Source organism: Brachyhypopomus gauderio, chromosome 2 (assembly GCF_052324685.1).
Source record: "Brachyhypopomus gauderio isolate BG-103 chromosome 2, BGAUD_0.2, whole genome shotgun sequence".
Classification (NCBI taxonomy): Eukaryota; Metazoa; Chordata; class Actinopteri; order Gymnotiformes; family Hypopomidae; genus Brachyhypopomus; species Brachyhypopomus gauderio.
The window spans coordinates 45,450,477-45,462,711 of NC_135212.1; the positions used below are offsets into that span (position 1 = coordinate 45,450,477).

General features: G+C 41.4%; 3 protein-coding genes across 6 annotated transcripts in view; all 3 read left to right on the plus strand.

The window, feature by feature from the left end:
- Positions 1-12,235, plus strand: part of hoxb3a (homeobox B3a) — a 52,991-nt gene that overhangs the window by 1,190 nt on the left and 39,566 nt on the right. Inside the window, exon 1 of one of the 4 annotated variants that reach the window (XM_076996907.1) lies at positions 12,195-12,235. This exon is cut by the window's right edge and continues 102 nt beyond it. The exons of 2 other annotated variants lie outside the window; for them this stretch is intronic. The gene's annotated coding sequence lies outside the window, so the exon portion shown is untranslated. Of the gene's footprint in view, positions 1-12,194 lie in introns of those variants that run through there. One more of the 4 variants, XM_076996911.1, reaches the window with a different exon arrangement.
- Positions 4,658-7,088, plus strand: hoxb6a (homeobox B6a). Its single transcript, XM_076996917.1, has 2 exons — positions 4,658-5,198; positions 6,290-7,088. The coding sequence occupies exons 1-2, from the start codon at positions 4,769-4,771 to the stop codon at positions 6,544-6,546; spliced, it is 687 nt and encodes a 228-aa protein (XP_076853032.1). The 5' UTR covers positions 4,658-4,768; the 3' UTR covers positions 6,547-7,088.
- Positions 8,641-10,711, plus strand: hoxb5a (homeobox B5a). Its single transcript, XM_076996915.1, has 2 exons — positions 8,641-9,617; positions 10,254-10,711. The coding sequence occupies exons 1-2, from the start codon at positions 9,038-9,040 to the stop codon at positions 10,499-10,501; spliced, it is 828 nt and encodes a 275-aa protein (XP_076853030.1). The 5' UTR covers positions 8,641-9,037; the 3' UTR covers positions 10,502-10,711.

Consider the following 12,235-nt stretch of genomic DNA (forward strand, 5'->3'; position numbering starts at 1 on the left):
GATTTTTATGCTAAAAGATGCACTCATTCGTCTAGACCGTCTCTGTCCTATTTTCTACTCCACAGTCAACAGATGTTCCATGCAGCACGTTTACAAGTGGCCTGCTTCCTTAGTTTCCCAATTGTTCAATTAATTGTTGGTTTTACAGATTAAAATAGTCAGTGATCTACAGCTAGCTCTCTTCTAATTATCTTAACATTTCTACCCCTTTTCGATTAATTAAAAGAGTGTTACGTATATCTTTATGGGCACTGGTCCCAGCAGACACAAACACGCATGCACACATTTTATTGGATGCATCGTTGTTACTTAAGATCTGCAGTATATGTTGAACTGCAGGATGTTGGACTGTATAGCCATCAGATATCTGCTCGTTGGTGATGAGAACTTCAAAATCCATCGAAGCAGGCTTCGCAGCGCGACCTTTTCCTCGCTATCTGGTGCCATCTAGCGTTCTGTTTGGCGCAACGGCAGGCGTGCCTGATCGTGTTTCGCAGTTCGCAGAAAAGAGAGACAGCGTGTTATTACCATGTGTGTGCGCGCGCGCGCGCGCGCGCGCTCGTGTTTGTGTCTTCGTGCTGAAAGGGGAGGGTGAGGTTTACAACACCATAAGTGCGTATGTGCGAGTTTGTGTGTGGGGGGAGATCGAGAGAGAGAGAGAGGAGAGAGAGAGAGAGAGAGAGAGAGAGAGAGAGAGAGAGAGAGAGAGAGAGAGAGAGAGAGAGAGAGAGACTTTATGGCAGTGTGCATTTGTTTGCCGCAGTGTGTGTGTGGGTGTTTCCTTGAGTCAGTGTGACCTGAGATTTTATGGCAGTGTGAGAATGTGTACCCCCGCCCCGGTGTCCGTGTATTTATCTTTAGATGAATTCGGTTAAATTCCATCATGGTTGTGGGTGCTTTAGTTTGTGCATTATCTGAATAATTCAGATTATCTTACTTCTTATCTTCCCTTATGCTTGCCACACATATATTTGATATTTAAATGATGACAAAACATCTGTGAAATAAATGTAATAAAGCATGCTGCACCATATCCGCAGATAACAGGAAAAGACGGGAGGGGTACTGAGCCCGATGGCAGTGAAACGTAAAAGAATGCAGAGGCTGTAAATTCCCGAGGCTGTTGTTGCCGCCCTTTGAAGTGTCTGCATTCGGAGGAGATTTGTGGCACTCGCTCAGAAAAGCTGAGCCTTAAGGCCTGATATCCCTTCATATCCACTCTCCTGCCTCATGAACCCTCTCCGCGCGTCATGATGACCGTTCCAAGGTTATTGCATTCAGCGGTGAATGAAGCGCGTCGAGGCCCGACTGCTGTCTGACCTGGGTGCTCACTCACCGGAACTTTAACCCCCCCCCCCCCCCCACCCACCCACCCCCAAGCGCAAACACATACACACGCACTAGCACTCGCGCGCTCGCACGCACGCACGCGCGCACATACACACACACACACACACACACACACACACACACACACACCACACATCTTTATTTTTTGCAACACTCTGGATAGTTCAGAGTAAGCCTAGAGAAGAGAATATTTGGAGAGGTGTTGGGACGAGAACCTGGCCGAAAAGAGAAAGAAGTTAAGAGGAGTGAGTGAGAAATAGGAGGGGACACGTGACGTGTACAGGAGGCCCGCAGTAACACGGCGAGGGTCCTAGACTCGTACTATAAGACTTGGTGTATATTTGATTAGCTGGACTCGAACACTCAAGGTAATCGCTGGCATACATTTAGCCGTTTTGAAATAGCAGGCTTTGTTTTCTCGATATCAAAGACAGACTATATTCGCTTGATTTACATGGTATTTTCCTCATTTTATTGAGTTTGACAAGAACAAAAAGAAAATAAAAGAAAGCACGCACACAGTATTATTATGTGTGGGATTATGCGATTTATTATGAACAATTTTAATGTAACTTCGTCATTAGAAAATGTTACATAAACACGGAAAAGCACATTTTAACCACCACAAGGAATAACATGTTGAAATATGAAGCAATTATTTGAATTGCAGGGTTTGCAAGTAGTGGTCTTTCCTCAATAAGTTTTTTTTACAGTCATTAATCTTATCTGATCCAAAACGTGATTCCTCTCAAAAGCATTTGTGTTTTTAATTTCAGAATCGAGTATTATGGTAGGCGTTCGTTTAACTCAATCATGCACTCTCGTTTATCTATTTGAAATTTTAAATCATGTTTGTCTTGATTTCTCGTAGATTTTACCTGAGAATGCACACCAAATCCCGTGCCTGATAGGAACATATTAAACAAGTGTTTATAGGTCGCTAGAATATATAACCGTGAATAATTATTTAACTTTTTTCTTCTATGACTGCCTTTTGTATACATGGATAAAAATCTACAAAATATATTAAATCACATTAATAGTAAAAAAAAGTCTCTAGCAACAAAGTGCGAGAAAAATGCTTCTCATAACTGTTTTCCAGATTTACTGAATTAAAAGTACCGATTCCCATCTTAAAAGACAATCCGTATTTTCAAATACGTAATTCACAAAAGACAATGAGTACCGATTGAATATGTCATTTGAAATGTTTTACTGTACCATGAGTTTGAAGCATTCGTGATTATTTTACAGTGACGTTAGATTCATTATAACTTCATGACTGTAGCTCTCAACCTCAGGGTAGTCACATATCTTAGCTTCAAAGTAGTTTAGTAGTAAATACATGTTCCAATCTCCATGCACAGAAAATGGTATACATAATTTAAATTATTATTTATATCTTAAAACAGTTTTGTTGCATAATTTGAAAAGCGACATCACAGTGTTAGAAAATACGTTCAAGTACTGAGAATAAAGAAACAAAACTACCAACACAAAGCAGATTGATAGATATATCAGAATACAGTATTAAAACCGAGGTTCCCAGCAAATGTGCATGGCACGGTCATAAAGGCATTACATACTTACAGTAAAGGTAAAGTTGTAGCGTGGGCTACTCGTGGAACCTTTGCATTTGCAGGAAGTTACGGCACACTTGACATAAAATGAATGACAGCGCGTGTCGCTTCTTGTCGGTGCCGGTGTGAAAAGATGGAAACTTCTCTTCCTTATCAGTACATATTTGAAGCGAATTTCCTTCGTCCAAAGTAGAGGTGTGATTTGTGTGAAGCCAGTTCCTAAGTGGTGCTCCTCCACTGCCGCGCTGCGTTACGTTCAGGCGTGATGAGTCGACGTGGGTTCTTTCGCCTCCCCAGACCATATGTAATGAAATCTGTGGGGGAAATATCAAACATTCAACACTTTTATAACAAACCTTGTTAAAAAAAAGAGAAAAAAGAAAAAAAAAAACACAACTAAATAACCTTACTCGCTTCCACAGTACAGAACTTATACCGTTGCTAGTCGTCCTGGTTAACAATTTATAAAATCACTAACAGTTAACATTCATTAATAATGAACAAAGACTTTGCCCGAACACTGTTTCCCCTAGATTTCTCATACAAGTGGATACACAATAGATGATTTCCGTTCACAGAAAACCAAGCAATGCTAAAGGAAACGCAGTATCCTCGTCATGCTGAAAGGAAATTCAAATGAAAGTAAAACGCACGCAACACCACCACCCCCCCTTGAGCCACCTTTAAAAATATCCACTTGTTGGTTCACAAATGGTTTATTGGTCGTATAGCGACAGGACCCCGGCCACTATAACTGTACTCTTGGTTAATGTAAAACACACGCGCTCTCGACTAGTGTGGTGAAAACCCAGAAACCGTGCTGACTTATTAGTTGGTGTTTACTGGCCATCATTTTTAGGACAAGTTAGAACACTTTTATGAAATGCGGTTAGAAAGCCATGTTCATGTTGAGAAAAGACAGATGTAGAAATAAACTGTTTTATTATGCCACAATAAAGGTTACAGATCTAAATGTAAAATGTAATTATACTCCAGAGCATCAATAAATAGAAAATACATCGCAACTGCACATTCCGGAGTACTGATAGCCTACTGCACGGGCTAATCTGAGCCATGCGAAAATAAACCGGGAGTAGTAGCAGCCTGCTGAAACCTGTTGCCAATAAGTAGATTTGCGAGACAATTGGACCGATTTTTCCTGTGTCACTGACTGTGCTGAACTTTTTATGTTCGTTGTTTATTAGTTGCAAATCATTATGGATTACAGTGATGACAAAACGTCGAAATAATGGATATTAATATCCCGCTTTCCCACTGTCCCACTCTTGAAGCACTAATACAAATGTAAGGTTGAAGAAATCATTGAATGTACAAAAAAAATGATTTGAATTATAGCTGCTGAAAAAAAAATCCGCCTGCTTCGTTGGCTTTTTGGTACCTCCTTTATCTTCTGCGAGTGGATCAGACCATAACGTACTGTATACGGGCGCACCTCAGTCAAAACAGAGGAGGAGGAAAAGTGTCGATGTATTCAATTTAGCGATTTAAAATTCCTATGTGATTCGCGTTGAGCAATCTCATTGGAAGGAGAGGGAAACGAGAAGGAGTGAAAAAATACGGCTCTCTGCTTTGCTCCGGGGTCCCCCGGCGCATGCAATCACAGCCCCCCTCTAGGGTGCTATTTTGCAGGCACGGCCGCTTGCGATTGGTCAGTGGCTGGTCAGATGGTACGGTTTCCCTCTGTCCCGCACTGGCACATAGCCACCCAGCACCCCCCTCAACTAAAACCCAATCTCCGATAAACTACTAATAGCTAAACCACTTGGACTATAAAACACAACAAATCATAAAGCAAGGAAAAGAGCCGTGCCCTTCCAATGAGTTCCTATTTTGTAAACTCAACTTTCCCAGTGACTCTGCCCGGAGGACAAGAGTCGTTCTTGGGACAGATACCCTTGTACTCCTCCGGATACACAGACCCTTTACGACATTATCCCGGTGCTGCTTATGGAGCTAGCAGTGTTCAGGAGAAGGCATACACCTCCTCCTTTTACCAGCAGGCGAACGGCGCCTACGGCAGGACAGCTGCCGCTGGTGGCTGCGATTATGCGGCGGCTAGCTTCTACAGGGAAAAGGATCCTGCTTGTGCGCTGTCTAGCATAGAAGAACACTCCCTCGTCCTCAGTCAGGATCACCGTAAAACAGACTGCACAGGGCCGACAGGGAAAAGCATCTATACTGAAAGCGACGAACAGAAGCCGACGGCACCGGTTTACCCCTGGATGCAACGGATGAACTCGTGCAACGGTAAGTTTATGTTGTCATGTTACCTACGGCACTTCATTGTTTTGGGTCGTTGTTACACAGCGCTGAAGCTCGCTACGTGACTTACAGCCTGACTGTGCGGTGCCGGAAGACCATACAATGTAAATACTCGCACCGTTCTGTTCGTCCCAGCCATAGTGTCAAACTGAAACCGGAGAACACGCGCGCCATCCGTGTAATCCGCTGTACACGCTATTATTATTTTTTTTATTTTTGTTTTTGCCTTACGGTCAACTCAAATTATTGTTTAACTGTCACTTGGTTCATATTGGAATTGTAGATTTAAAGGCAAGCGCCCTGCAAGAACAGACGAGCTGGGGCATTAGCGTGTGCTCCTTATCATAAAACGGCTCGTGTTATTGTTTTGACAAGGTCCCCCTCTGTCCGCAGGTTCGTACAGTGGCAAAAGCCAAACAGGATTACAAGGCAAATTTAGATTACTCCAGGAAAATGACACGGAAACAGATAACCCAAGAATAAGGCGTTAGATTGGTGTACATGACTATAAGAAATGCATTTTACCAAAATATGTTTGAAACGCAGAGATAGCTACAGTGTAAGGTCCACTTGTACTTGGGCGGTTGATATTCTAATGAATGATCCCTCCAAGTGCCTCATAACCCTTGACGGTGTAACTGTCTCGCTGTTTTTATTTACTTTCTGTTTTCTGTTGTTATTATTTGTATGATAAACATTTATGAGGTGAGCTCAAACTACGGTATAGTTCAGTGTGTAATCATGGGAATATGCTATGGTTTATGATAAATGTAAAAACAGAAAAAGAAATCATGGCCCTTCCTTAGTTTTCCTCTGTGAATATGATTTATTTTGGATTTGTGCACCACATTGTCAACATTGACTGGCGATTACCGTGAATAACAACGTCTTCTCTCCAAAGTAATGTCGTGTATCGTTTCTTGAAAACTCAGAAATTCTCCTGAGGCATATGTATTGCAAGTCATGTTGTAACCCCTCAAGCTATTTTCCCCGGACACATTTGTCATTGTAATATGCACGCTTTCGGTGTTAATGTTTGACTATCTCTTCTTTCTTTCTTCCCTTTTCATGGACAGGGACATTCGGTAACCCCGGTCGGAGGGGTCGCCAGACGTACACCCGTTACCAGACGCTAGAGTTGGAAAAAGAGTTCCATTTTAACAGGTATCTGACCCGGAGGCGTCGCATCGAAATTGCGCACGCATTGTGCCTGACGGAACGCCAGATCAAGATTTGGTTCCAAAACAGACGCATGAAGTGGAAAAAAGAGAACAAACTTATCAACTCGTCACAAACCAGTGGCGAAGAAGAAGACGAGAAGAGGACAGAATAAAGTTCTAAAAATTAAACGCACGATATAGGGAAAAAAGCAGAGAGGGCATCAAACACCCCAGTATATCTTCGGAAATGAAGATTCCCCATGTCCAAAAATCTCGCTGGTGAAGTTGTGTTGGTAAATTCGTTGTAGCATTCCACTATACTATTTCTATTGCCATATTGTCTCATTTTTTTTACATGATGTCTCTAATTAATGTGTTTTGTGAGCATATTCTGACTTAGGATTTCGTCTTTTACCTAAGACGACCATGTTTAACAAAGCTATTTGAAATGTTATATTCGTGTTCATATTTAAGCTGTGTAAAATAAAATTTAATTCTCATTGTACGAATTAACGTTTTTCCTTTCAAAGTTAGGATGATTTAGGTAGCTTATTGTCTGAGATGTTTAATGGGTTTACGTCGTAATTAGCATTGGAATTCCAATATTCCAAACTAGCGAGACAGGTCAGGGTTTACAGTCGATGCATTTTGTACGTGGTTTCTGTCTGTTGTTAAACTTATCAGAACAACCCGTTTAATAAACTAACAAAACATTTCACCTGTCATGCCCTGTTTGGTGACAGTTCAGTTATTTCAGAAGTAAAAGAAACACCTCCGAGCTATACAAGGACATAACTATACTGTTTGAGAGCTGTTTAGTCGATAAGATGTTCCTAAAGTAACTATAAAACAAGTTCAATGAACCATACAATTATCTGTAGTGTAATACACGTATTTCTCTTATTCCAGGAAAACACAACTTGAATACACTTTTAATTTTTATAAAAACTACTTATAAATCCACAACTATAAAGTACCACATTTAATTTATTCTAAAGTAGGTGTTACGTCCAACTAAGACGTCGCCACGTGTTTTCGTTGCCATGTGTTGTCGTTGTTTCCGCGCGAGGCTAAGGTGCGTCTTACAGGGAACAGGTACGCGCGCTCAAACAACCCGTCAATCAGGGAGCTGGTTTCACTTTCCAAGGCTGAAAGGCAAAAGGACCAAGAGGTTGATTACAAAATGCTCCTTACAAAGTGAAAGGGAGGGTTCAGTGGGCATTAATAGATGGCCGAAGGAGAAAGCTGACCTGTCCGTGCCGTGAAGTCACCCGAGCCACTCAAAGGTCTCGGAGCCCAAGTTTCTCAGTAGGCGGTTTGTCTCCAGGAAAAAGCGCGCAAGCGAATATGCAAAGTCACACCGGGCCCAGACACGATAATATAATGAAATATAATAATCTGGAGACTATACATGCACGCAGTCCACCTCTTCTACTCCACACCTTAAGTGTGCTTGCATCTTTGACACTAACGTGAAAAGCACAAACTACAACTTCTTTGTGAATTTACTTAGAAACCATGCAAGATTCTTCATATGCACTTGTGAATTATAGCCTAGATATTTTCTTACACTTTTTAAGCAATATTTATATTTATTGTAGTATTTTCTATTTCATAATTTGATTCTTGCTTATTGTAGAATGCATATGCTTCTGCGACTTTTATCTGGGATATTTCAACTGCAGTTATTCAGTTTAAATGTAAGCACAAACGTATGGAACGATTGTGTATTGCATATCGTAATGCACATACATGAAATAACTTGTCTCTTTATGTCAACAAATCATATATCATCTCGAGCCATCTATCATGGACCGACAGTCCGTATGTGCGGCACAGTCCATAAATATTACAGCAAGATACTCTTCTTAGTTCGGTTTTATACATAAGAAGTTAAAATGTTTCCCCTATTTTAACAGAGAGAAATTCATGTAACATCAGTGGGTCAACGTAAAACTAGCAACGTAAAACTATCTTCTAATGAGAAATCATATTATATTTCTGACATGAAGCCACCACAAACCACAAGCCCATGTGTATTACTATTAATAACATTATTAATATTATTATTAATGAAAACTTTTAAGTAAAAGTGCTGATATATAAAATACATTTCAATTTATAATTTACTACAATGTTATATTTAAATCAGTGTTTAATTAATATCACTGGATTATGGATTTTGAATATGAATTATCGACATTGTATTGATACTATTGGCGTTATCTTGATTCTAACAAGAAAAAAAATAATGACAAGACACAAATATTCTTATAGTCGCTGAAAACAGTTTATAAACGGATAAAATTTAGAAAATGTCTTCCCATTGCTTTACATTATTTTACCAGTAGGTGACGCTGTCTGCTTGCATGCAGCATATCCGTGCCATGTGAGGCACACGTTGACTGGAGCCTAACGACTCCCCGTCTCGTCATCATTTGTAACCATAGAGCATGAATTACCTCTTGAAGTCATCAGTGAGAATTTACGACTGGTCAACAAAAGCACGTGATTCCCAAACGCACCCCCACCCCCATATTTGGCCGCATACATAGCAAAAACGAAGTACAGTGCATTGCTATAATTCATTAATACATCATAAATCGTGAAGCACAGCGTTATAACGACCAAGATCTACAAATCAAGCCCTCTAAAACAACCTAAATGAGCTCTTACTTTGTAAACTCGTTCTCAGGGCGCTACCCAAATGGCCCCGACTATCAGTTACTAAATTATGGAACTAGCAGCAGCGCTATGAACGCCTCGTACAGGGACTCCGGCACCATGCATTCAGGCTCTTACGGCTACAACTACAATGGGATGGACCTAAGCGTCAATCGTTCAACCAACACTGGCCACTTTGGGGCGGTTGGGGACAACTCCCGGGGCTTCCAGTCTCCAGCCCCGGAGACGCGATTCCGGCAGCCGTCAAGCTGCTCACTGGCGTCCCCGGAGCCGCTGCCCTGCTCAAACAGCGAGAGTCTGGGACCCAAATGCTCTTCGCCCCCTTCCGACCAAAGCGCCTCCGCCGCGAGTACTAACCTCACCAACAGTACACATTTCACAGAAATCGACGAGGCCAGCGCTTCATCCGAGACCGAGGAAGGATCCCACAGAGCGGCTAACCCAGCTCCCCGGACGCAGCAGAAGCAGGAGACCACGGCGACCTCCACCACCTCGGCGACGACCGATGGCCAAGCGCCACAAATATTCCCCTGGATGCGGAAACTACATATTAGCCATGGTACTTTCGTATTCTTTTTTATGCCTCTTTACTGATAGCGAACGAGCGGTTGTCTGATTTGAGTTTATACGCGTTTGCAACGCAACCGTGGAGCCAAAACGAGCCTTTATTTTAGATTTCCGCGAAAGTGTCATAAATCTTTCAAGCCTGGAGCCTCGCAAACTGTTGGAGAGAAAGGGAGCGAGGTGGACGAGAGGGCAGCATAGCACGGAGGCTTAGAAGTTGTTGTTTCTTTGAAAAGTTCAGCTTTATGGCGTGTGGGAATGTGATTACATTGGGGGTGAGAAGACAGGCAATAAAACCGTTAAGGCGAGAAGGAGAAAATGTGGGAAAAGTTGTAATAAACGCTGGGAAACGAGGACTAGTTAAAACCGAAATAATTTGTAAAATAATTACGTGTGATTGATAAAGAATTAAATATATTCTAGTAAATGTTGTAGTTTGAAAAACAGTAGGAATACGAGGCTGTTTCCGAGGCATATGTGCACTGTAGCATTGGTGACCGCACTGTACGCGTTACGTCTAAATCGCCAAACGTCTAAAAACACTGTTTGGAGTCTAATGTTCTAATGTTATGTTGCGCCGTTGTGCTCGCTAACATTTTAATCACCATTGCATTTTATCCATGCCATTCAGATATGACTGGACCAGACGGCAAAAGGGCCCGAACCGCCTATACCCGCTATCAGACGCTAGAGCTGGAGAAAGAGTTTCATTTCAATAGGTATCTGACCCGGAGGAGGAGGATAGAGATCGCGCACGCTCTCTGCCTCTCAGAACGACAAATTAAGATCTGGTTCCAAAATCGGCGGATGAAATGGAAAAAGGACAATAAATTGAAGAGCATGAGTCTCGCTACCGCAGGTAGCGCTTTCCAGCCATAGTGGTAACGCAAATAATGCTACAAGTGTTGTGCAAATGAAATCAGGAGGAAAAAACAGGCGAAAGTAGGTTTTAATACACTATTACCGAGTACTGTAAAAGCGGCACCTTTCGGCATGTTGTTGGATGTTTAGGCAACTTAAAATTCTACTGTGGTACTGCTAAAATTACAAGAAAGTTAGTGTTCATATGCTGTTCTTTTAATACTTATTTCGAGGGGGAGATAAAAATATGGGGGTTAGGGGGGAGGGGAGGGGGAGGTGAAATGCCGCCCGTTGTCCTTGTTATGAATATTGTTTGTGTCAAGTGCTATGTTAATGCTTTCTTGAGAGTTAGCATGTGAGCTCTTAAATGTTATAACTTATTTACTGCCTATAAACGTGTATACCATTGAGTTTACAGCTTAGAGATGCCTCCGCCCAAATATGAAGTGAAGCTCTAGCTTAGTGATGACTGCATTAAGTCCAGCGAGAGCCTTTATGTGTTCTATGTTTCTATATGTTTTTGAAGTCATCGTCTAGATAATCTCATTGGACTTTTGTCATGTGTTAAATTCTTCAATTATTTTTTAAAAAAGGGAATTCTGTAAATAATCATCACTAGATTCCTGTATCCGGTTATACGTGTGTATAGTTATATTCAAAGTATGTAATTGTATATTATTGGATCATGTTTATGTTCCCAAAAAAGATGTACATATTGAACATTTTTATTGTGACCAGTTGGCTTTTTGTAGTAGGCAGAGTGAATGGCAAATGTGTGTGGAAAGCGAAAAAAAACCTAATGTCATGTCAAACTGCCTGTAAGCATTTTGCCAATGAGCTTTTTGTATTTGTTTGTAGCTTAACTTGGAGTAAAAAATAAAGTTCCTCATATTCAGACCCAAATCAAGAGGGGTATTGTATGTCTTTAAGATGCCTGCCCGTTATCTGGGTCTCAAACTAAGAATTCTTGGTCCACTATAATTCACGTATAAATTGCGTCATTTTGACCACAGATAATATGAATCACATTGCAACAAACTTCTCAAAACTCTCAGCAGAACTCAAGGCCTTCTGTAGATTAAACTTGCTGAAACTTACAACGCCATGCCAAACTATCATAGCCCATCATTCTAAACTTTGCAAGAGATACGAAGTCATTCAGTGTTAGCGCATTTTATCCCCAAAGCCATATACACACAACTTAAAAAACAAATTCAAGTACTGTATTAGAAGTGTTCAAAACACTTCATAAACAGAAATCTCAGAAATCATTCTAGCTATGACATTTACAAGATCACCCGTTTGTAATATAGCGAGGCTGATTAGACTCTGCCACTCAGTAAACAAGCACTGAACTTTTAAACTTACCACCAGCGCCCCACCGTTTTGCTACCTCTAAGGCGACTTTTGAGAGCGGAGTGGACGTCGTATACGTAAGCCAGCTGCCCGTACCGCCTGGCCGCTTGCCTTTTGCGATTTAGCTTTTGCCTTTGACCAAACTATACCAAAAGTAGCTATGACATTTACATGTCAAACGGATGAGCGTTTTATCTTGAAGTTAGATCGTAAAAATCGCCCTGGCCACAGACAGATACCCCTTACTGGCTCTCAAAAGTCACGTGGGGTCCATAAAGTTAGTTTTATGGTTTTGGGGAGTTGACAATGTACTATATATTTCACATTCTAGAATGCAAGTGACGGTTTAACTGCTTCGAAGGGATTCTAAAGGGTCAGTAGTGAGGGAAAGAGCGT

Coding starts and splice junctions, on each gene's coding strand:
- hoxb5a (XM_076996915.1), top strand. CDS start 9,038: ATGAGCTCTTACTTTGTAAACTCGTTCTCAGGGCGCTACCCAAATGGC. Junction 9,618..10,253: donor GAAACTACATATTAGCCATG/GTACTTTCGTAT, acceptor CATGCCATTCAG/ATATGACTGGACCAGACGGC.
- hoxb6a (XM_076996917.1), top strand. CDS start 4,769: ATGAGTTCCTATTTTGTAAACTCAACTTTCCCAGTGACTCTGCCCGGA. Junction 5,199..6,289: donor ACGGATGAACTCGTGCAACG/GTAAGTTTATGT, acceptor TTTCATGGACAG/GGACATTCGGTAACCCCGGT.